The 23,712-nt window shown below is 48.3% G+C and overlaps 1 protein-coding gene across 2 annotated transcripts in view; it reads left to right on the top strand.

The window, feature by feature from the left end:
- The first annotated feature begins 158 nt into the window (after positions 1-158).
- ST8SIA5 (ST8 alpha-N-acetyl-neuraminide alpha-2,8-sialyltransferase 5) overlaps positions 159-23,712 on the top strand; it is a 70,235-nt gene continuing 46,681 nt past the window's right edge. Inside the window, exon 1 of one of the 2 annotated variants that reach the window (XM_023647744.2) lies at positions 159-973. In XM_023647744.2, the coding sequence (XP_023503512.1) occupies positions 843-973 (131 nt within the window). In that variant the 5' untranslated portion in view covers positions 159-842. The remainder of the gene's footprint in view (positions 974-23,712) is intronic. The other variant, XM_023647743.2, reaches the window with a different exon arrangement.

Below are 23,712 nucleotides of genomic sequence, written 5' to 3'. Positions count from 1 at the left end.
ATGCAGGAGTGGCGCGCGTCGTCCTTGAAGAGCTGCCCGGCTGACCTTGCTCCGCTTTCTCCGGAGAAACCTCCCGGAGACGCGAGGACGCGGCCACGGCGGTGACTCAGTGCCCTGCGCTCCGCATGCAAATACTCCCCTCCAGCAAGCCCAGCTCCGCAGCCGCGATTTCCCTTTCCTGCCTCCTTTTTTAATTCCACGATTCAAACCCGGCGTTTTCCACTCCACCCCTCCCCCTCTCCATCGCCCTCCTGTCATTAGCCAGACTGTCCTGGTGTTTTGTCCCCCACCTCCCATCTGCAGAACTGAAAGCCGACCTTCGCGCTCCCTCGCTGCGGGCCCGGCCCTCGGACGAGGCCCGCTCGGGCAGGGCACCTCCCCGCCGACCGCGAGCCGAAGCCCGACCGGAGGGGGCGGTGCGCGGCGCTCTCGGGCGCACGGGCGGACGGCGCGGGGGCCCCGCTCCCCATTGGCCGCCTCCTCGGCGGGAGGGGCCGCCTGGCTCTCGGGGCACCTGGCGTCGCCCCTCCGCAGGGAAATCGGCGGATGCCGGGCACAGGCGCCCGGAGGTAAAGGCGTCCGGAGGATAGGCCCGGGGCCGCGGCCGAGTTCCTTGCGGCCGGCCCTGCTCTGCCCGCCGGCGCGGCGACGCTCGGATGCCCGCTGCGCCCGCCGCGCCAGCCACAAACTTTGCCCGGCGAAGTCCCCCGCCCGCCTGACCGCGCGGAGAGGCGCCTGGTTGGCTGCGCGCCCCCAGGGGCCCCGGAGCCCCCCGCGTCATTGCGGGGGCCCCCAGGCGTCCGGCGCCCGCCGCGCCCCGCAGTGCGCGAGCGGCCGCCAGGATGCGCTACGCAGACCCCTCGGCAAACCGCGATTTGTTGGGGAACCGAACTTTGCTTTTCATCTTCATCTGCGCATTCGCCTTGGTGACCTTGCTGCAACAGATCCTGTATGGAAGAAACTACATCAAGAGGTAAGAAAGTCCGAGCGCCGCTGAGGGTGCGCGGAGCCCGCGGGCGAGCCCCCGGGAGGCGGCCGCAGCATCGGCCCGTGCGTCTCTGGGGTGAGTGACTGGGGGCTGTGCGCGTCGCTCCGAGCACCACCGTATTAGGTTTGGGTCACGGCGCTCGGAAGCGCATCTATCCCTCCTCCCAGCCGGAGGAGAGCGCCTGCCCAGCGCGGGCCAGAGGGGCCCGACAACTTTGCTCTGCTGTGAAAAATGGGGGACAGGTTGGAATTCCGAGCGGCCAAGCTGACCATAAATCCACTTGAATGCCCCGAGCGGCCTCAGGGGGCAGATCGGTGACCCCAAATCTACAGTGCCATGGCCATTTGGTTGGCGGGGAGGCTCCCGGGGGTGGAGGGCTCAAAGCCGAATAGTATTCCCTTGTGACCCCTGAACTTTTGTGGGGTCCCTTGGGGGAAAAAGCATATATTTTTTTTCCCCAGGAGCGTCGGGTTAGGTGGTAGAGATAGTGGGCTAGGATGATGCGACAGGGGTAGTGAATTCTTATAAACCAGTAACCACTGGATCTGTGAAAATCACAGCCTGACCCCTTCTGAAGCATGGTTCTTTCTCATCCTTGCTCAGGTCAGAGCCGCTGCAAAAGTTAAGCCTCCCCTCATTGCGCTCTCCCCGCGCCCTAAACACGGTCTAACTCCATTAAGAGAAAGAGCAGTAGGAGGTGTCGCTCAGAAACTCAGGCACATCCTCAGCCCCTGTGTGTGCGGAAAATAAACCGAAATGCCATCCGTTTCCTTTTGCCCGCTCCGCTGGCTGAGGAGAAACGTTTTGGGTTCCTCGGCCTGGTTTCAGGGCGTGGGGAGAGCTGTGCCCTAAGAGACTCCCATATCGGAGCCTCTTTTGGAAAGAGCCCCCTCTCCGTGCTGCCGGAGGTTTTTTCTTTGCTGCCATTGTCTCTCTGCGCTCGCCCCTCCCCCCAGGCTGATGGAACACCAAATGCCACTCGGTCGGTATAAACATCCCATCCTCTTCTCTAAACTTCCCAATGATAAAACAGTTGCTTTCTTTTCGTCCTTTGGGTTACATGTCAGTCCCTTGTGCCCCGAGTCTGGGCTGCACACGGGGTGGGAGGGTGAGGGTGGCTGCTGGGACTTGCGCTTGTAGGAAGAAAGCCAAGCAGTTAGGCTATTTCCCCTCCCTGTCCGAGAGCTGGGGAGTGTAAGGCCCCTTGTCTGGGACATTGGTTTCCAGCCAGCATCTGCTCCTGACCTTCCCAGACAGCGTTCTTCCCTGGTTGAAGGCAGCTGGTGAGCTCTGCATTGTGCTAGTGGCTTTAAAGGACATTTTCAGGGAGTCGCCTGGCTTGCTGGGACTCACTGGGCCTGCCTCTCCTTTTGGTTACTGTGGCCCCCCAAGAGGATCCTGTGCAGGACAGCTGGGCCCCAGACGGGCCTGCTGCAGCCCAGCCGGCCTCCGCCTGCTGCACTTGCTTCTCAGCAGGGTGGCTCTGGGTTCCTGCCCCCTGCTGGCACCAACCCAGAGCTGCTGGGGCTGCAGGTTCCCTGCGACCTTGTCAACAGTGGGAGAGTATCAGTGCCCATGGCAAATGCCAGCTCCACTGCTACCTGCTTGTTCTGGCAGGCCCTCCCTGGCTAGCTGGCTGGAGTTCAGCAGGCGTACCAGTTGCTTCCCATCCTCCCCCAGACAGACACCCTGACCCCCTAAGGTGCCACCTCACAGGCCTCTCTCCAGAGACTCAGTTAATCCAATCGAGCAAGCAAAACTTGTATATACCTGATCCTAGAAGGGCGCCGTGGGGTCTGTAAAGAAGATGATATGGTCCAGGTGTTCACAGGGCTTGAAGTCTGTTTGGGGAAACAAAATGGCCACCAATGAGATAGTTAGGAAGGAAGTGTTTAAATGACTGAGGAGGGAGGCACCACTGGACTGGAGTAGTCAGGGAAGACTGCCTGGAGGAGGTGGAACCTGGAAGTGGCCCTAGAAGTGAGTGGGCCACGGAAGGCAGGCTAAGATTTGGAGAGGTGGAGAAGGTGGAGGAGAAGTGCGCATGCAGAACTGAAGAGGGCAGGAGTGAGGGGAGATGGGGGGTGCCGGCCCCGTGGCCCAGTGGTTAAGTTCGCGCGCTTCGCTGCAGCGGCCCGGGGTTTCGCTGGTTTGGATTCTGGGTGCAGACATGGCACTGCTTGTCAGACCACGCTGAGGAGGCGTCCCATGTGCCACAACTAGAAGGACCCACAACTAAAATATACAGCTATGTGCTGGGGAGATTTGGGGAGAAAAAGCAGAAAGAAAAAAATAAATTAAAAAAAAAAAAAAAGAGGGCAGGAGTGGAGGTGCAGAGATGTGGCCCCGCCTGCTCTCACCTCTCCCATGTCTGACCCTACCCAGCCGCAGCACTTGGCTTAACCATTGGTTGGTTCTTCCTGGAGCCTGCCCTGACCTTGAACCAGGTTGCGGCTGCCACGTTGGTGCACCCATAGTGGCTGTTCACCTAACTTGTTTCCTCAACATATCATAATTGTAATGAACTGACTTGATGTGGTTATTGATCTGTCTCCTGTCTAGAAACACCCAACACTTGAGTGTTCCTCAAGCAGAGGTCTTGGGGCAGCCTGCGTCAGAATCACCTACATGGCCATTAAAATGCAGATTCCTAGGCCCCCTCTGGGGGAGGGATCCAGTAACCTGTCTTTTTAACAAGCTCCCCAGGTGATTTGTAACAAGCTCCCTCGAGGGCAAAGTTGCCCCACAGGTAGTGTCCGGAGACATTTTTGGTTGTCACATTTGGGAGAGGAGAGTACTCTGGCATCTAGTGGGAAGAGGCCAGGGATGCTGCTAAAGATCCTGCGATGCATAGTTGCCTTCCCCAACAAAGAGTGATGCAGCCCACAGTGTCAGTAGTGCTGACCAAGAGAAGACCTGCTCTATCCCGAAAGCTCCATCAGGTAGGATTCACTCTCTTTTGTTCCCAGATGCACCCTGAGCACCAAATGTGGTGCCTGGTACATACTAAGTTCTCCATAAATATTGGATAATGAAGAAAAGATTGAAGGTGGTTGCGTGTGTGTGTGTGTGTGTGTGTGTGTGTGCACGTGTGCATGCTCGCAGGGATAATAATTGGAAGAGACACTGAGGAAATGGATCCAACTGGTGTAAGGGGGAATACGGGGAAGAAGGGGGACAGATGTAATGCTGGGTCAGTGGCTGCAGTGGAGTGCTTTGTGGATTGTGGCTTGGGAAGGACAGTTTGAACTTGGTTCATTAGGCGATAGGGAGCCACATGTGGTCCTTGAGCGGAGTAGTGACATAAGAAAAGCCACTAGGAAGGAAGGTTGTCTGGGCCTTGTAAGGGAGGGTTAGGGACGGGGAGGGGCTGAGGGGCTATTGTCACAGCCTGGTGAAAAGTGAGGAGAAGCTGGGCAGGGGGCAGATGCACTGCAGAGCTTGGGGCTGCCGTTCTCTGCTTCTGTGCTGAGCTGAGTTGATGTTCTCAGCAAAGCCTTCATTGTTTACCACCAGATGAAGAGCTCGGGGGCACAAAGATGGCAAGCTATTCCAGTGAGAATTAGGGACAGATGGCACCAGAAGGAAGTGGGGGATGTGAGTCAATGTGCATTCTTTCTTTGGGCCCCTGACCTCTCCCTGTGCTGTACAGTGGGCACTTCCGGAAGGCCCATCAGAACTCCGGGGATCTGTCTTGCAAACACCTGTGTTGGTCAGTGTCTCTGCTGGAGATAGTACACACTATGTGGATTAGGAGGAAAAGCAAGAAACAAAGCTGTGAAATTTGCTCTTGATGTTTCTTGGCTCCCTTGTCTGTTCTTGATTGAATAGATACTTAATGAAGATTTACTATACGCTGAACACCGTACTAAGTGCTGAGGACAATGGTGTGCAAGGTGCACACAGTCCATGGTCCCTGGGCCCATGCTTGCAGTCTGTTGGGAAGACAGAAGGGCATGCAACACATACGTAAGCCCCACTGCACATGTGGAAGAGGGACTCTAAGGATGAGGAGGCAGTCATAGTGAACCAGGATGTCTCCAAGGTGCATGGAGGCATTTGAAGGGTGTCTTAAGGGAAGGGGAGTGACCCATAGGCATGGGGAGGTGGAAGGAAGGGGGATGAAACAGCCTGAACAAGAACTGAAAAGTGCAGGGGACAGTTGTGTAATTCTGCATAAGCTGTGTATTACAGCTATACAGCTGGGAGCGGGGGGGAGGCGGGCAGGGCCAGGTTATGGAGAACTAAGTAGGAAACAAACAAGAAGGAGCATGTCTGGAGGAAAGAGGGTAACAAGTTTGAGTCTAGATCTGCTCAGACGCTGCAAGGCAGTCCTCTTGGAGCTATCCAGAAGCTCATTGGAAAGGAGCTCCGGAACTGTGGGTGGAGAAGAATCAGGCGAGCCATGGAGGTTTTGGAGTCAACAACCATCAAAACCAGTGTTTTCCCAAGTTTTATGAGCATTATCCACAGTAAGAAATATGTTATACCCAGGGATCTAGAACACACTCACATACACATCCATCTGAAGCCCGTATTTTGTGAAACAATATTTGGCCTTATTACGAGAAATGTGCTTTAATATTTTCTATTCTACTGCATTAAAAAAATTCTCTTCTACTTCATTTAAAAAATAAATTCAGCCTTAAAAAGGAAGGAGATTCTGATGCATGCTACAACATGAATGAACCTTGAAGACATTATACGAAGTGAAATAAGCCAGGCAGGAAAGGACAAATATTGTATGGTTCCACTTACATGAGGTACCTAGAGTGGTCAAATTCATAGAGACACAAAGTAGAACGGTGGTTGCCAGTAGTTGGAGGGGGCAGATTGAGGGGAATAGGGAGTTAGAATTTAATGGGTACAGAGTTGCAGTTTGGGAAGATGAAAAAGTTTTGGAAATAGAGAGTGGTGATAGTTGCACAACAAAGTGGATGTTCTTAATGCCACTGAACTGTATGCTTAAAAATGGTTAAGGGGCTGGCCCATGGCCGAGTGCCTAAGTTCATGTGCTCTGCTTCTGGAGGCCCAGGGTTTCACCAGTTCGGATCCTGGGTGCAGACCTAACACTGCTCATCAAGCCATGTTGAGGCAGCATCCCACATGCCACAACTAGAAGGACCCACAACTAAAATACACAACTATGTACTGGGGGCCTTTGGAGAGAAGAAGGAAAAATAAAAAATAAATTTAAAAAATGGTTAAAATGGTAAATTTTATGTTATGCATATTTTACTACATAAAACAAGTTAAAAAAAAATGTGGGGGCAAACTAGTGAATTGATTTAGGGTTGAAACCCTTAGTTAGAAAAACACTGGTCTGTATGATGGAATTGGATGAAATCACCCGGGAGAGAGCGCAGTGGAAGATGCTGTGGGCAGGGGCACAGAGGATAGCCTGGAGGGATGCCTGCACCTAAGGGGCTGAGAGAGCAGACCTGGCTCTGGAAACTGAGGCTACAGAGAGGTGGAGGAGAACGAGGAGAGAGAGGTGCTAAGAAAACCAAGGGATAAGGCTGCCAGTCAGAGAGTGGTCAACTGTGACATGCACTGCAGAGGGATCAGGTAGGAAAGGGCTACCTGGGTTTGGCAACAGAGGCAAGGATGGTTTTGGGGAGCGTGAGGGAGACAGGGTCAAAAGAAGCCTATTCTACAATGAGGGGCTTGGAAATTGTCTCCTCTTCCTCTAAGCTCTCTGCTGCCCCACATCCCCTTTGTGCTAAAATCTTCATATCAGCTCACATCCCCAGAGTGTTAAGGACTTCAAGTACTTATACTTTAACAGAGAGGGAAAGGGCAAGTTTTTTTTGGAAAGTAGAAAGGACATTGTAGATTTTTTATAATCTGGTCTCAACGTGGCTTTTAAACTTAATCTCAGAGGAAGACCAGATAGTCATAGGCCTTGTGTGTCGTCCTGTAATGTCCTTCAGTGGAGCTTTATAATTCTCCATGAAGAATTTGAACATTTTTGTTAGATTGATTTCTAGCTGCATGGTTTTTACTGCTATTGTAAAAAGTATCTTTTTTAAAATTTTATTTTCTAACCATTTGTGGCTAGTATATAGAAATAAATTTGATATTTTTTGTATATTGATTTTATAATCAGCAACCTTGATAATAAACATAATAATAATTTATCTGTAGAGTCTTCTGGGATTTCTACACAGACATTTTCCTTTCTTTCATTACAACCCTTATACCTTAATTTATTTTTCTTGTCTTATTGGGTTGGCTAGGACCTTTGATATAATATTCAATTAAAATGTGATATTGAATATTCTAGCCATAATCCTGATTTTTTTTCTTTCTTAAATTTTTTTTAAAAAACAGCTTTATCAAAATATAATTCACCCATAAATTCCACCCATTCATAAATTCATAAAATTTATACATTTGAAGTGTGCAATTAAACGGCTTTTGGTATATTCACACAGTTATGCATCCATCACCACAATCAATTTTAGAACATTTTCCTTACCCCCTTAGTCATCACCCCCTAGTGCTCCTATTCCTCCCAGCTCTAGGAATGAACAAATACACTAATCTACTTTCTGTCTCTATAGATTTGTCTATTCTGGACATTTCGTATAAATGGAATCATACAATGTGTGGTCCTGTGTGACTGGCATCATTCACTAAGCATAATGTTTTCGAGATTCATCCATGTTGTAGCATGTGTCAGTACTTCATTTCTTTTCATTGATGAGTAATAATACATTTATGCATATACCACATTTTATTTATCTATTATTCAGCTGATAGAATTGGGTTCTTTCCATACTTTTGCTATTATGAATAAGGCTGCAGTCAGCATTTGTGTACAAGTTTTTGTATGGACGTGTGTTTTTATTTCTCTTGGGAATATACCACCAAGTGGAATTGCTGGGTCATGTGGTAACTCTATGTTTTATCATTTGAGGAATTCCCAGACTGTTTTCCAAAATGGTTACACCATTTTACGTTCCCTCCAGCAGTGTATGAGGATTCCAATTTCACCACATCCTTGAAAACACTCGTTATTATCTGTCTTTGATCATAGTCATCATAGTGGTTTTGAAGTGGTATTTCATTGTGGGTTTGAGTTTGCATTTCCCTGAAGCACATCCTTTTGTGTGCTTATTATTGGCCATTTTTATATATTCTTTGGAGAAATGTCCATTCAGATCCTTTGCCCATTTTTAAATTGGATGATTTGTCTTTTTATTATTGAGTTGTGAGAGTTCTTTATAGATTCCAAATATAAGTCCCTTATCAGATACATGATTTGAAAAACATTTCTCTCTTTTTTTGGGCTGTCTTTTCACTTTCTTGATGTTCTTTGAAGCATGAAAGTTTTCAGGTTTGATGAGCTCTAATCCATCTGTTTTCTGTTGTTGTTGTTTGCTTGTGCTTTAGGTATCATATGTAAGAAACCATTGCCTGTGACCAATGTCCAGTGTCACACAGATTTACCCGTATGTTTTCTTCTAAGAGTTTTATAGTTTTAGCTTTTGTGTTGAGGTCTTTGATACATTTTGAGTTAATTTTTGTATATGGTGTGATTAATCCTGATTTTAAAGGGAATGGTGGTAAAATGTCACCATTGAGTGTATCTGCTTGGTTTTTGTTTGTTTTTGTAGCTATCCCCTAACAGGTAAAGAAAGTTCCCTTGTAGACTGTGCTTGTAATGTTTTGCTTTGTTGTGTTGTTTTATTGTGTTTGGGTATTAACTTTATCAAGTGATTTTTCTACATCTGTTGGATAACATGTACTTTTTCTCTTTTGATCTTTTGATGTGGTAAATTACATTAATAGTAATTAAACATAATTTTAGGGATAAACTCAGCTTGTTCATGATATTTATTTTACATGATGTTTATTTTACATGATGTGAGATTTTGTTGACTAATATTGTTAATTAGGATGTCGTATCTCATGTTGTTAAGTCATGATGGCATGTAATTTTCTTTTTTTAATGCTGTCTTTGTCTAGTTTTAAAACCAGTCTTGTAAAATGAGTTGGGAATGTTCCCTCCTTAGTTATTCTCTGGAATAACTCACCTGTACAGCCATCTGTACCTAATGTTTTCCTTGTGGGCAGACTTGAGGTTACTAATTGCATTTCTTTAATGGTTAAAGACTATTTAGGTTTTTTTTATTTCTTCAATTAATTTTGGCAAATTATATTTTTATAGAAATTTTTTGAAAAATTTCAGATTTACTCATAAAAAGTTCATAATATTCTCTATGACATCTAGAGTTTTGGCCCCTTTTTTTATTCCTAACATTGTTTATTTGTTTCTTTTTTCTATTTTTGAATGCTATTTATTAAATGACCAGCTTTTGATGGTTCATTTTTCTCTTGTATTTTTGCTTTCTATTTCATTAATTTTTATGCTTTGGTTTTATTCTTAGGATTCTTTTTCTAGCTTCTTCAGTTAGATACTTATCTCTTTAATTTTCAGTCTTTATTGTTTTCTAATGTAAACTTTAAGGTTATAAAATTTCCTCTAAACGCTTCTCTAGTTGTATCCCTTACGTTTTGGGATGATGGTAATGATGATGATGATAACAACTCAGAATTGTACCTCATTTACTGTGTGCCAGGTACTCATCCAAGTGCTTTATCTATTACCTTACTGAATTCTAACAACGAGTAATAGATACTATTACTATTCTCATTTTATAGATGAGGGAACTAAGGCACAGTGAGGTTAAATAGTTTGTTTAAGGTCATACATCTAGGTACTACCAGAAGAATTTTTTTTTACTTGAATTCCAAGTATTTTCTAATTTCTATCGTGGTTTATTTTTTTTGTTCATAAATTTAGAAATGTTTTAAAATTTCCAAATGCTTTCTTTTTTTAATGACTTTTTTGAATTTTTAACTCAAATGCATTGTGGTAAGAGAACGTGGTATCTTTGATGCTGATTCCTTGAAATTTCTTGAGATTTGCTTTGTGGTCCAGTATGTGGTTGATTTTCATGAGTATTATGTGTATACTTGAAAAAAAATGTGATTCTCTCATTATTAGATGCAGTATTCTTACATGTATGTTCAGTAAAGTGGGGGCTGGCCCCGTGTCTGAATGGTTAAGTTCGCGGGCTCTGCTTTGGCAGCCCAGGGTTTCACTGGTTCAGATGCTGGGCGTGGACCCAGCACCGCTCATCAGGCCATGCTGAGGCGGCATCCCCCATAGCACAATCAGAAGCACTCACAACTAGAATATACAAGTGTGTACTGGGGGGCTTTGGGGAGAAGAAGAAAAAAAAAAGAATAATAGCAACAGATGTTAGCTCAGGTGCCAATCTTTAAAAATAAATAAATAAGGAGGTTTTATATTCTTCAATCATCTGTATTCTTGTTGATTTGCTTTTTAGTCTGCTTGATCTATCAGTTTCTAAAATATGTGTGTTGAAATCTTTCTCCATGATAGTGGATTTATCAGTTTCTCCTTAGCAACTTTTACTGTATGCATATTGAAATGATGTTATTAGATGCATAGTAGTTTAGGTGTATCATCTTCCTAGTGAACTGAATCTTTTGTTATAATGTAGTGACTTTCTTTATTTCTAGTAATACTTTGAGCCTTAAAGTCTATTTTGTCTGATGTTAATATAGTGAGACAGCTTTCATTTGGTAAGTATTTGCTTGTCATCACTGTCTCTATCCTTTCTTTCAACCTTTCCCTGACTTTTGATTCCATGTCTATGTCGCTAGTGTATAGTTACAGTTTTTATATTTAGTTTGACAATCTCTGTCTTTTACCTGGAAAGTTTAGCGGATCTACATTTATTGTGATTACTGGGGAATAAGGATTTGTTTCTACCATGATATTTTGTGTTTTTTATGTATCCTGCTTTTTCTCCTGTCCTGCTTTTGGGATTATTTGTGTTTTCCTGGCTTTAGGAGGAGACCCTCATGAGACCCTCCACCTTGGGTAGGCCCTGTGGCCCTTACAAGGGAAGTGTGATCCATGAGGTTTGGCCGATGCCCTTAGGGCAGCTGCTGGCTTTAGAACTCATCTACTCCTTCTTTCCTTGCCAGCTCACGTGTCCATTTTAGAAGGCATTTTATACATATTTTAATCATTGTTTTAGTGTTTTGTAGAGGGAGGTGTTGCAGATTGGGTTCCCTGGAAAGCAGATTCTGAGCCAGAGATTAGAGCGCAGGATGTTTATGAAGATGTGTTCTTGGTATCGATGCCTGAGGAAGGGAGAAGAAGTAAGATTGAGCTGAGGGAGAAAGTGAGCTGCAGTGCAGTCCGGAGAAGCCCTGAGCCAACCCTAGAGGGCGCCCTGGAGAGTTGCCCTGAGTTAAGGCCTCCTCAGGGGTGAGAATGCCGGCCTTTATACCTCTGTGTTGAATTTTCGGTCGTTGGCTGTGGGCTGCCTCTGGACGAGGATGTAATCATGGTCAAGTCAGCTCTGCTCACCTGAGGCAATTCCCAGAGGGGACTGAGAGTCGGGGGGCTGTCGGCTCTTGGCATCCCCAGCAGGTGGGGAAGAAACCCTTCCTTCCTGAAGGAGCACCTGCCACAGAGGGATTTTTAGTCTGCTGTTTTGCCAGAAATGAAAGGTCTTGAAGGTCTCCATCCCTAACCCCTTCCCCAAACAAAAGTCTCACCCCCTAGGATCAGTCTGTGCCTGAAGCCCCACTCTGGTCCACCAAGGGACTTTTACACACATCAGGTCTGCCCTGACTCTGTGCCTTTCCCCACGCTGTGTCTCCACCTGCCATGCCTTCCTGCTGCCTCTTTGCCAGTCCAAATCCTGCTTCTCCTTCCACTCTCCACCCTCAGTGTTCTCCCCCCTGCTCTGAATGCACAGCGCTGTGCTGTCTGTACTCAGCACGTTCTGCCCAGCGCTGTCCTGTTGCTTTCTGTGACTGGACAGCGGCCAGGAGCTGGCGCCGGGCCTGTTTTGTCCTGCCCTGTGTAGAGAGGACTCTCCTCTCCTCTGTCTTCCTTCCAGCCCGCCTCTCTCCTGATCCTCGAGGATCCAGATCTGGGCTGCCTGCATGTGGCTGGTGTAGGCCTGAGACTCGAGACCATGAAACTGGGTCAAGGAAAAGTACAGCCTGACTTTGTGCTGTATCCGAAGTGTGATTGGAAGGCGCTCGTTGCGGAGCCAACTCTCCCCCTACCCGGGGGACAAAGCCTCTTGTTCAACTGCCCAGAGAAACAGGCACAGCCCCAGGAGGTGGGGACCATGGGGACTGGAGGATCTATCCAGGGGGTGGTTCTGGAGGGGGAGGGTGCCTAGTGGGATGGGGCGGAGGCGGAGGGTGCCCTAGAGAGGAGGAAGGAGCTGCGCTGACCGCCGCTGGGGGTGTGTGCTATGCTGGCAGAACACCTACAGTTTTGCTGATCAGAGCAGGTGTTCGCCGAGCACCTCCTGCAGGGCTGGGACTAGGGTGAGGCAAACAAGGCATCCAGGGGACAAAATTTAAGGGGCCTCCCTCTCAGGTGTCGACCTTGCACTTGCATGAGCCTGAGAGAGGGGCCACCCTCAATTTTGTGGCCTGGGCACCTTCTTGCCTCACCCTAGTCCTGGCCCTGGTCTGCTGGCTGCCCAGCCTGCACTAGGTGGTAGAAGTTAGCATCCTGTCGCTTCCCCAGATGTCCCTCAGGGACACAGTGCTGCCCTCTCATTCTTCTCCTTTGCCCATCTCTCTCTCCAGTCCTTTTCTTTTTGACATTTGTACTTCCCAGGAAAATTTTACCTCTTAGAGGATCTAATTTCTTCTAATTTAAATGAAATAATCCTCACGTTGGTCCTGTTAAACAGATATAATCATGCTCATTTAATACTCACTCAGAGAGGGTAACTTGTATAAGATCACACAGCTTGTAAGACCCCTGTAAGAGATTTTTTTTCTTTGAGGCAGATTAGCCCTGAGGTAACATCTGCCACCAATAGTCCTTTTTTTTTTTTGCTGAGGAAGATTGGCCCTGAACGAACATCTGTGCTCATCTTCCTCTATTTTGTATGTGGGATGCCTGCCACAGCATGGCTTGATAAGCAGTGTGTGCCTGGGATCCGAACCGGCCAACCCCAGGCTACCGAAGCGGAGCATGCAAACTTAACCACTACGCCACCGGGCAGGCTCAGTTTTCTTTTTTGCTGAGAAAGATTCACCCTGAGCTAACATCTGTTGCTAATCTTCCTCTTTTTTGCTTGAGGAAGATTTGCCCTGAGTTAACATCTATGCCAGTCTTCCTCTGTTTTCTATGTGAGTCACCACCATAGTGTGGCCACCAACAAATGGTGTATAGGTACATGCCCAGGATCTGAGCCAGGGCCGCTGAAGTGGAGCATGCCAAACTTGACCACTAGGCCACTCAAACACGGGGCCAACTCAACAGATGTTTTATTCATCTCTGAATTCCCAGGCAGGACCTAGCACGGTGCCTGACATTAACTGTTGAATACACGGATGCATACAAAGGAAATCCTGAAACTTTTTCCTAACAACCAATGAACATCCATTAGACACTCATTCAGCTTTGTGCTGGGGCAGAGGAGATGTTACTAAAGAATTATTAGGGGGCTGGCCCCGTGGCCGAGTGGTTAAGTTCGCGCGCTCCGCTGCAAGCGGCCCAGTGTTTCGTTGGTTCGAATCCTGGGTGCGGACATGGCACTGCTCATCAGACCACGCTGAGGCAGTGTCCCACATGCCACAACTAGAAGAACCCACAACGAAGAATACACAACTATGTACCGGGGGGCTTTGGGGAGAAAAAGGAAAAAATAAAATCTTTAAAAAAAAAAAAAAAAAAAAAAGAATTATTAGGTATGGTACATGTCCTTGAGCAACTTACAAAACACTTAAAAGACAAAAAATATGTAAGACAGTGTATGAATAAATTCGCAATCATGTGGCATAGACTGTGACCTTGTAGGTTTCTAAGGAGACAGCCGTCAGTGTGGTGAGTAGCCAGGGGTGATCTGACGTGGGCTTCAGAGAACTAGTGGGTGTCAGAGACTGGATTTGGGGGGAATCCAGGGGACAGGCTTGGGTGTTGAGGCTGGAGGAGCAGGTGATGGAAGCCATCGAAGGCTTTTCAATTTCTTTTTATTCCCTAGTGCTCTGTGAGACCAGTGGCCTCTCTGGTCTCAGATATTCTTATGCAATGTGAACGGGTGGCCCAGATGGCTCTTCTCTCTCCCAGCTCTGAGGGTGTGGGTCACAGGGGCCAGCCCTTCAGGAGAATGGCTTGGGCCTGGCTTTGCCAGCCTCCTTTGAGAGGGGCCACAGGTCCTGCAGAACCCCTGGACAGTGGGGTACGGAAATGAGGCAGGTAAGCCAGGAAATGTGAGTTGGATGCCACACATAGAGGGTGCTGGGGTTATTGGGAGAATAAAGTACATCCATACTCACTCCAGCCTGAGATCCTGTTGATTGGCGCTGCCTATGCCGTCTCTGACCAAACGAAGCCCCAGCCTCCCCCTCACTCCCCTGCAAGATCGGTCCAGGGATCCGTGTTTCCCAGGATCACCGTTGCAACTTCCCTGAAAATAAACCACACCTCCAAAAGAAGCCTTAAAGGAGGCAAGGATTTCCAAGTGTTTTCTCTTTCTTCCCTGTCAGGCTGTGTTGCTGTCCTTTTGATGCAAGCTCACTGCTCTGGGTCCCCGTCCCACACCAGTGCCTGCAGAGCTGATGTCCACACTGTGGCCCCACCCAGGGCCCACCAGCTAGTGAAGTGCCATTCTGCCGTCTTGGTTCAGGTTGATGAATTGGTTCATTCATTGACTCACTCACTCATTCATTCACTCATTCGTTCGTCCAGCAAGCATAGACTGAGTGCCCTTTATGCACTAGACCTGTGGTGTCCACTGTAGTAGCCACTGGCCATTATAGCTCCTGAGCACTGGAAGTGTGGTTAGTCTAAACTGAGATGTACTGTCTGTAAGTACAAAATAGACACTAGATTCGAAGACATAATACAAAAAAAAAAAAAAAAATATATATATATATATATATAAAACATATCTCATTATTTTTTTACATTTTGAAATGATAATATTTTGGATATATTAGGTTAAATAAAAATATATTATTAAAATTAATTTCCCCTGTTTGTTTTGACTTCTTCAGAAACTTTTTATTTTGAGAAATGTAGATTCACACACAGTTGTAAGAAATGATACAGAGGGAACCTGTATACCTTCTCCTCTTTCCCCAAGTGGTAACATCTTGCAAAACTGCAGTCTAACATCACGACCAGGAAATTAACATTGATACAATCCATCAACCTTAATCAGATTTCCCCAGTTTTTCATGCACTCATTTGTGTATCTGTGTGTATTTAGTTCTGTGTGATTTTATTACGTGTTTTTATTTTTTTATGATATGGCTTCTAGAACATTGTAAATTATGTATGTAGCTCCTGGTATATTTCTGTTGGATGGCACAGCTCTACCGCTGGTTACCAAGATGTATGAAACAGCTTTGCTCTCAAGGGGCCATCAGGGGAGAGGGACCCAGTACACGTGAAAAGTTTACAAACTCTCCAGTACACTAAGAGCCAATGGGCTGGAGTGCTGAGACAGAGAGATCGCTATGGCCTAGGACTGAATAGAAAGGTGTGTCTTAAACCGAGAAAGAAGGTTACTCGTTTGAAGCAGGGTAAAGGCTCTGGTCCTCCCCACTTGGCTCCCTCTCCCTCAACCCCACCCTGTACCATTTCTCCTCCTTCCTCTGCAGAGGCTCAAAGGGTGCCCCAGGGTTCCACAGAGTCAAGTTTGGGAACCACTGGACAAGGGTGAGGATTTAAGTGGAGTCTTGAAGGAAAAGTAAGATTTTGCCCTAGAGGATTAAAGAGACAACTCCAGGTGCATCAGTTTGCTAGGACTGCTCTAGCAAAGCACCACAGATTGGGGGCTGAAACGACAGAAAGTTACTGCTGCACAGTTCTGGAGGCTGGGAGTCCAAGATCAAGGTGTCAGCAGGGTTGGTTCCTTCTGAGGCTGTGAGGGAGAATCTGTTCCATGCCTCTGCCCCAGCTGCTGGTGGTTTGCTCCTCATCTTTGGTGTTCCTTGCCTTATAGATCTCTGCCTTCATCTTCACATGCCTGTATCTTCTCCCTGGGTATGTGTCTGTGTCCAAATTCCCCCCACCCTTTTTTTTTCAAAAATATTTTTTATATTTATTCTAATTTTTTTTTTTATTTGGGGGGAGGAAGATTGGCCCTGACCTAACATCTGTTGCAAATCTTCCTCTTTTTGCTTGAGGAAGATTGGCCCTGACCTAACATCTGTGCCAATCTTCCTTTTATTTTGTATGTGGGACGCCACCATGGCATGGCTCGATGAGCCGTGTGTAGGTCTGTGCCTGGGATCCGAACCCATGAACCCTGGGCCACCAAAGCACAGCACACGAACTTAACCACTATGCTACTGGGCTGGCCCCAAATTTTCCCTTTTTATAAGGACATCAGTCATATGAGACTAGGGGCTCACTCGACTCCAATATGACCTCATCTTGGCTAATTACATCTGTAAAGACCCTATTTCCAAATAAGGTCACTGTCACATATGCTGGGAGTTGGGACTTCAACATATGACTTTTGCAGGGGAGACAGTTCAACCCATAACAGTCAGAGGAGCTAGCCACTCAAAGGCCAGGGCAGGAATGAAATGGTTGGAGAAATTCAGCTGGACTGGGTTCTGAAGGCTTGAGGGAGAGTGTGGGGACTAACCTTGGCACACGTGCACATGCAGAATAGAGACATGTGATAAGTTGGAGAGAATAGAATGAGTGGGAGCTCTTGACCGAGAGTGGTTGGAATGAATGCCGGGATGAGTATTTCGGGGGACTGCTACCCATGTCCACATCACTCACTGCCCTCCAAGAAGGAAGGGGTCCCCATTCTGTTTGCTGGGGTGCACTGTTTGGGGCCTGAGTGCTAGAGGAGAGCTGGAAAGTGTGTGTACCCTCATGCTCCCCTGCCACCCCAGGCTCCTGCAGGCAGCCCCTCCTTGATATAAATGTTGACCAAATATTTAATGAAGAATAGTTGGAAGAGGCATGACATTATTGGGTGGCCTGAGGTCCCCACTTGTTGGGCCTAGTGCTGAGGTAAGGTAGGGTAGGCAGTGGAGGTCTGGACTGCCAGGCTAGGCAGCAGGACCATTTGGAGGTCGGCCTGGGGGCCCCGGGCTCCCCTGCAGTGCAGAGACTGGGGCGGCGAGGTGGTCTCAGAGCTGTGCCTAGCGCTTGTGTGGTTTCTCTCTGGACCCCTCCGATGGCCGGGTGCCCCTGTGTGCACCCTCTCCTGCCCTTGCCTTGGTGCTGCCAGTACTTGGACCCCTCTGGGTCCTGCCCCAGCCGCTCCTTAGCCAGTGGCCTCCGCAGAACCGTGGACAGCTTTGGAATCCAGGAGGCTCCTTCTGCTCACTGGGACCCTGGGTCCCAGGCCCAGGGTGTCTCAACAGGGCCAACCCTCTGCCACCCATAGATTTCCCCACCCACTTGAGTGCCTGCCACCCGCTCCCTTTTCCCCTCTGAGGGTGGAGAGTGTGGGGGGGCCAGCCTGGGGAGCCCCCCAAACTCCTCTCCTCCCTCGGGATGCTCCCACCTGCAGCATCTTTTCTGTTGCCCCAAATGAAAGGCCCCACAGGCAAACCCTGGGGAATGAACCCACTTCCCTTTCCCCCTGCGGTTCCGCTGGGGGGAACGTTACCGTCTGGCGTTCACAGGAAATAACGGGAGTCACTAGTGAGTCAGGAACGAGGGCAGGCAAGGAGGAACGTGGAACCTGGTAGTTGTGCCCATTAATCCCGCTGAAAGGGCTTCCCAGCTGGCAGGCATTTCCGCTTTGATCTGGGCGGGAAGGGGGCACCTTCTCTGGGAGGCCTTTCCTAACCTCCCACCCTGGCTCCTTACGTGGACCTGGGCAGGGCAGAGGACTGTGGGAGGAGGAGGGCAGTCTGGACACCCCGGGAAGGTCCTAGCTCAGGGACTCCCAGGCGACCCAGCTGAGTCCTTTGCTCCTCAGAAGATGACATTGGGCCAACCTCCCTCCTAGATGGCTTTGAGGGACCCAAGAGAGGTGGCGCTGCTTCTCTGAACTCATGCCACATTACCTGCCACCTGCCCCTGGCTCACTCGGCCCCAGCTGCATGGACCACCCAGCCAGCCCTAGAAGAAGTCATCATACTCACGCCTCGGGGCCACTGCAGGTGCTGGTCCCCCCTGGATCATTCTTGCCCAGGATCCACCTGCCCCCTCATCACCCACTTCTTGTCCTGCTCAGATGTCACCTTGTCAGAGAGAAGCCCCTCTGTGGACCAGCACGCCTTACCCACCCAAATTCTTATCCCTCTCGCCTCCCTTTATTTTTTCTCACAGCATTTTGACCATCTGACACTTTGCATATTGTGTCCCTATGAGTTCATTGTTGTATCTGTCTCCTTCTGGTAGAAATTAGGTGTCGTTGAGGCAAGGCCTTTCCTGGTTTGTTTGCTGTTGAAGCCCAGCACGCAGCCTGGCATGGCTGTTTGATAAGAATAGAATAACATAATGAAATAAATATTGGATGTGCATGCATATATTTAATAAAATAAAGATAGCATGAATTGATAAAGGAAAGATGTCCTCAGTCAGCTGTGAGGTACAATGCAAGTGATTTGCTGATGAATAATGACGAGTGGTTGTACATTTCATTTCACAAGCTTGGTGTGAAAGAAATGGCTGACTTCCTCATTTTCGTTTAATTAAGCAAAAGAATCAACCTTATCCACCAGGTGGTGGGAAATTGAGTCTATCAATTGAGTTGCCTTCCGTCCACTCGCCCAGGATCGTGTGAAGGTCCTGGAGGCTTGTGTAGAACAGGAGTTGGGGGCACTCCCCGGTCCAGCTCCCGCGGTGCCCCAAGTGGCGAGCTTTCTGCAGCCCTGCTGTCCATTTAGAGGGAGGACATGGAGGAGGAACCCAAACCACCACAGTGGGCTTCCTGGACTTGAGGAATCTGCTCAGCCATGGTCTCACCACTTCCACACCCCTCCCCGGACCCGGGGGCACTCCCGCTTCCTCCAGGATGGCCTAGCACAATTTCCTCAGTGAACTGCGAAGATTTCTGCCCCCACAACCCACATGGCCCTACAGTAAGAGGCTAAAAAAGCCAAGCTACCTTCTTGGAATGGGGGAGGGAAAATAAAAATGAATAATTCAATAGATCATCCTCCCAGGAGAGTTAAGCACTGATGTTTTGTGAATGATTTTCTTCTTTTATTATGTTTTTTCAAATAGAGCAGACTCAAGGTTATCCTTGTAAGAATAGCAGCTCAGTCATTTGCATTCCTGTTATATGCCATGTCGCCTGAGAGGGAAAGAGGTGTTTACAGGCTGGGCTCTGGAATTGCTCTCACCTCGGCTGACTCTGTGGGTGCCTTTGCGATGGGGAGCACGTCTATAGTGCATGAGGCAAAAGGCTGAGGGTTGCTGACCCAGCCCCCAAGATGGACCACCCCAAGATGTGCTGTGCACAGTTGGCTCGACAGATGGGATCCATAACTTTGGTGGCAAGAGGACTGAACTGGGAGTCAGGACTCCTGGGTTCCAGGCTTAGCTGTGCCAACAGCTGGCTGAGTGGGAGCTTCCTGCTCTGTGCCTCACTTTCCTCCGCTGTGATGGATGATCCCTGCTCGGCCTCCCTCACAGGACTAGGGTCAGGATCGAGTAAGATGATCTCAGTCGGGGCTGCCACTGGGGGTCCCCAGGCTGCATGCAGCCTGCAGCATTGAGTATTTGGTCTGTACAGGGTTTCAAGTTTGAATTAATGGGCGGCACTTAAAAATTGGAAAATTAAAAATAAAAGTCTGGATTTCCAGCATCTCTTGGAAAAATGAACAGAGCAGCAACACAGGGTCTACCTTCCCATATGGCGACAGTGGGCTGGAGCTCAGGGCACCTGCCCTGGCAGGCAGAGCATACACCCCCAGTTCTTGCTGCCTCCATTCCACTCATTCTCTGGGCCCCAGAGGCTTGACTTTTCTCCCTGGAGGAAGTGAAGCGCTTTGTGGGAACATAAAGTATTAATGTATGCTTTTTTAATTGGATTTTTATTGGATGTTTTAGCCAGGGTGTGTTACAGTCTAAATGGTCCAAGGAGAGTGAAGATGTTGACTTGTTGAGGGAGAGTAGAGGCCTTATGGGACCATGCCTGACTTTAGAGGTTAATATCATAGAATGAGAGTGGCTTCTCATGGCCAGGGCGGGGTCCATCGGGAAGGTAAGGGCACCTGTTCTTGGCGGCACACTGGCTTGAGACGGAGTTGACTCAAGGAAAAGAGGTGGGTTTGGCTTTGTTCTTGGTCAAGACTTGAGTCAAGAAGGGCTTTCAGCCCAGCTGCTGCAGCTACTTAGGGTCCCCGTCCTCCACATGGGGTTAGGGGAGGAGAGGGGGCTGCAGTCTGGGTGACTCACACAGCAGGTCAGTAGCACCTAGAGGCGCTTGGGTGGCAGCAGTTACTGGGCACAAGGGTGTGAAAACCTATGGAACAACTCCACCCCTCAGATCTCACTGTGAAAACCTGCCCTGGCCTTCTTCTCCTCCTCATGTTTCCCTTTTGTCTTGATACCAGCTGCCATCCTCGCCATCCCTCCTGTTTGTGCAGCCTGCAGAGTTACCAGAAGCTTTTGCATCTAGTATTTTCTTACTTGAGCAAGTTCAAGAATCATTTGGTCCATCAGTAGGTCCATACGGAGGACCTACTGTGCTTCTCCAAACAGGATATAAAGTTGTCTGTGATTATTTTATCGTTGTGTTGCTTTGAGGCTAGATTGTTCCTATTTTTTATGTGATTATAAAAATAGTACATGTTCATTAATGAGTGTAATACATGTATACATCAATGATACGTGTAAAGCTTTAGAAAGGACAGAGAAGTACAAAGAAGCAGGGAAAAAAATCCTTCATCATACCACCCTCAGAGAGATGTTTGCTTTTGGGTGTGTTTTCTCCCAGGTTTTCCTGTAAGCATTTTTTTAAAGAGATAAAATCATAGTGAACTTACACATATATTCTAATTTTTTTTTTGCTTAAAGTTAATGATTTCTGCATGTCATTTAAAATGACTTCATAGATATGACGTTTGGGGCCACATAGCCCCACCCATCATTTAGTACCACCACAGCAGTTCCAAATTCTCATCCAGAAAGGTGCTTGACACCAATGACCAGCCCAAGGCATTAGCATTAGGTATATTTTGTCAACTTGATAGGTTAAAAAATAAGGATTACATTACTTTCATTTGCATGTCTTTTGTTACTAGTGAGATTAAACCCACACCAAAATTGTCTTATGATTATTTTTTGAAAAGGTAATGTATGCATGTATAAGATTCAAAAAGCACAAAAGGGTGTGGAAGTGGAAAGTAAGACTCCTCACTGTGTCTGCCAACTGCATCCTTATCTTCCTGGAAGAGAACATTGAGTTATAGGCCTTGAAATTATATATTATTAGATTTAAGCTTTTATACGTTTGTTAGCATTTATAGGTCTGCTTTTGTGCACTGTTTATATCCTTAGGTCGAGGGTTATTCCTCTCCTTTGACAGGTGAGGAAACTGAGGCTTCAGGAGGTAACATGCCAGGAGTTACGCAGTGAATGGTGGAATGTAGGCTCTGGGTGGGGGGGTCTGTCCAGGAATCTTTGCAGACAGGTGCTGCTGGGGAGGAGGCACCTGCCTGTGTGGTTATGAGGGCTCTGGAGAAAGTGGCCACCTTTGGGCCAGTGTTAAAGGAACGTGGCAGCTGCAGGTGTGTGTGGCTGAGAGGCACTGGGAACGCCTGCTTATCCAGAAATTTCTCCCTTCTCAAACTGGTGCTGTGGCCTGAAATCTCCCAAAGGCTGCTCAGCAAGTGGGGACCACTGGCTCCTCAGTGAGGACTGGCAGTTTCTGAGAGGAGCCCTATCTAGTCCAGCCTCGGCCCGGCCTCCTCTGGCTCTCTGCTTTTTCTGGCTCCTCACACCCCACCCTAGAGCACCTCAGACCCCCTGGCCAGTGCTCACCGCCTCCCCTGAGGCACAGGTGGCCATTTTAGATGAACAGACTGTCAGTTCTTGAGCCCTCAGGACTGCAGAGTCTGCTAGCCCTGAAGAAGACCATGTATAACTGTTGGTTGAAAGAATGCCGTTCTTTGGGAGGTATGAGTAACAGATCATGGGTAAGATATTTTGGGGGCAGGGAGAGACCCCTGTTGCCTTTCACGTCACACCCCTCCCTGCCCTGTGCCCATTACTAACATTCCTAGAATTCTGTATCCTGAAACTCATCTCTTGGGGTGAGAGTTTGGGAATAGCTCTGTGTCCACAACCCGTTCTTCCATCCCAGGAGGGTTTGACCCAGTGAGCAATCTGCAGGGTGTGCCCAGCTGCCCTGTCTCCTGTTTCTTCCTCTTTCCTGGGACAGCAAAAACCTCCTGCTCTAATTTTCCTCAAGGGGGACCCTGGGGAGGGGGGGATCCCAGAGTTCTGGAACCTAAAGGCACCCGAGTCAGCCCCTTTTCCTCACTCCACTTGCTTAAAGGACGTTGGGTAAGGCAATTTTATATCAGGTTTAGATATGCTGCTTCTCTAGAGAGCACTATAAGTGGGTAGGGATGACACACTCACAGAGAGGCCGGCAAAGGGGACCAGGGACTCAGGGCAGAAAGAGCTGTGCCAGAGCAGTTATGAGAAGAGTTCTAACTTGGTTCCGAGGCAGCGGGCCCAGGGGGCTCGGGAGAGAAGGCCCTTTAGCTGGGCTTTAAGGTTGGGTGGGATTTAGGTGAGTGGGGGCATGGGGTGAGGGGAGTGGGAATGCTAAGAGCTAAGGTGGGAGAGTTGAAATGCCACAGTGGCTCACGGAGCAGATGTTTGCACTGGGGTGCTGGCAGAGCTGCAGGCAGCTGCTGGAAGGGCCCCTGAGCTGAGGGTTTGGAACCTTGTCCTTTGGCATTGGGGATTCTTGGAAGGTTCTGGAGCAGAGGAGGGGTGTTACTGGCATGCTTCTTAGGAAGCTCCCTCTGATGGCCCTGTTCAGGCTGGCTGGGCAGGGAATGCATGAAGATCTGGAAACAGTTAGAGGTGGCTGCCCTCCTGTCCTCTACTGACCTGAAGAATGTAGGAATGACAGCGGCTTCAGTCTCCCCTGCAGAGCCAGAGGAGGCCACAGCCTGACACATGACCTTCCTCGGAGGGGGCTTGTGAGGATGGGAGGCAGATGCCATTTCATCCTGAGGCCCCTGGCCAGCCCTCTGGTGATCTGGGCTGCACGCTGAGCCCCACTCTGTGCCTGGAGTCCTGGGCTCTGGCTCCTGAGGAAACCCAAGCGTCCACAGTGCCCAGTGCCCCACACCCACAGATTCAGCCTCTTTGGCTCAACCTGCCTGGTGATTCCCACATCTGAGTGGGCACTTGCTGACGCCTGTCCCCAGGCCCACCATATGCAATGGCAGCTGGTGCAGTTACCCACACACTGTGAATGGAGAGCTCCAGACGCAGCCACCACCCTGCGCCCCTGTAAAATCATCTCTATTGGCCTCTTCCAGTGCCACAAGTCCCATGTTAGAAATCTGTGACTTTGGATCTTTAATCAAAATGGGAGAGGATCTCAGAGATTATTTAGGCAAGCCCCTTCATTTTACTATAGTCCATGATTTGTGTTATATAAAAACTTCATCGCTAAATGATCTACAGCAAAGGCAGCAGCTCTAATAATATTAAAAATATTGGATAATGGAAAAGTCTT

The sequence above is a fragment of the Equus caballus genome, chromosome 8 (assembly GCF_041296265.1).
Source record: "Equus caballus isolate H_3958 breed thoroughbred chromosome 8, TB-T2T, whole genome shotgun sequence".
Taxonomy (NCBI): domain Eukaryota; kingdom Metazoa; phylum Chordata; class Mammalia; order Perissodactyla; family Equidae; genus Equus; species Equus caballus.
The sequence above is the reverse complement of the archived record's forward strand: the minus strand, read 5'-3'. Positions and strand labels throughout refer to the sequence as shown.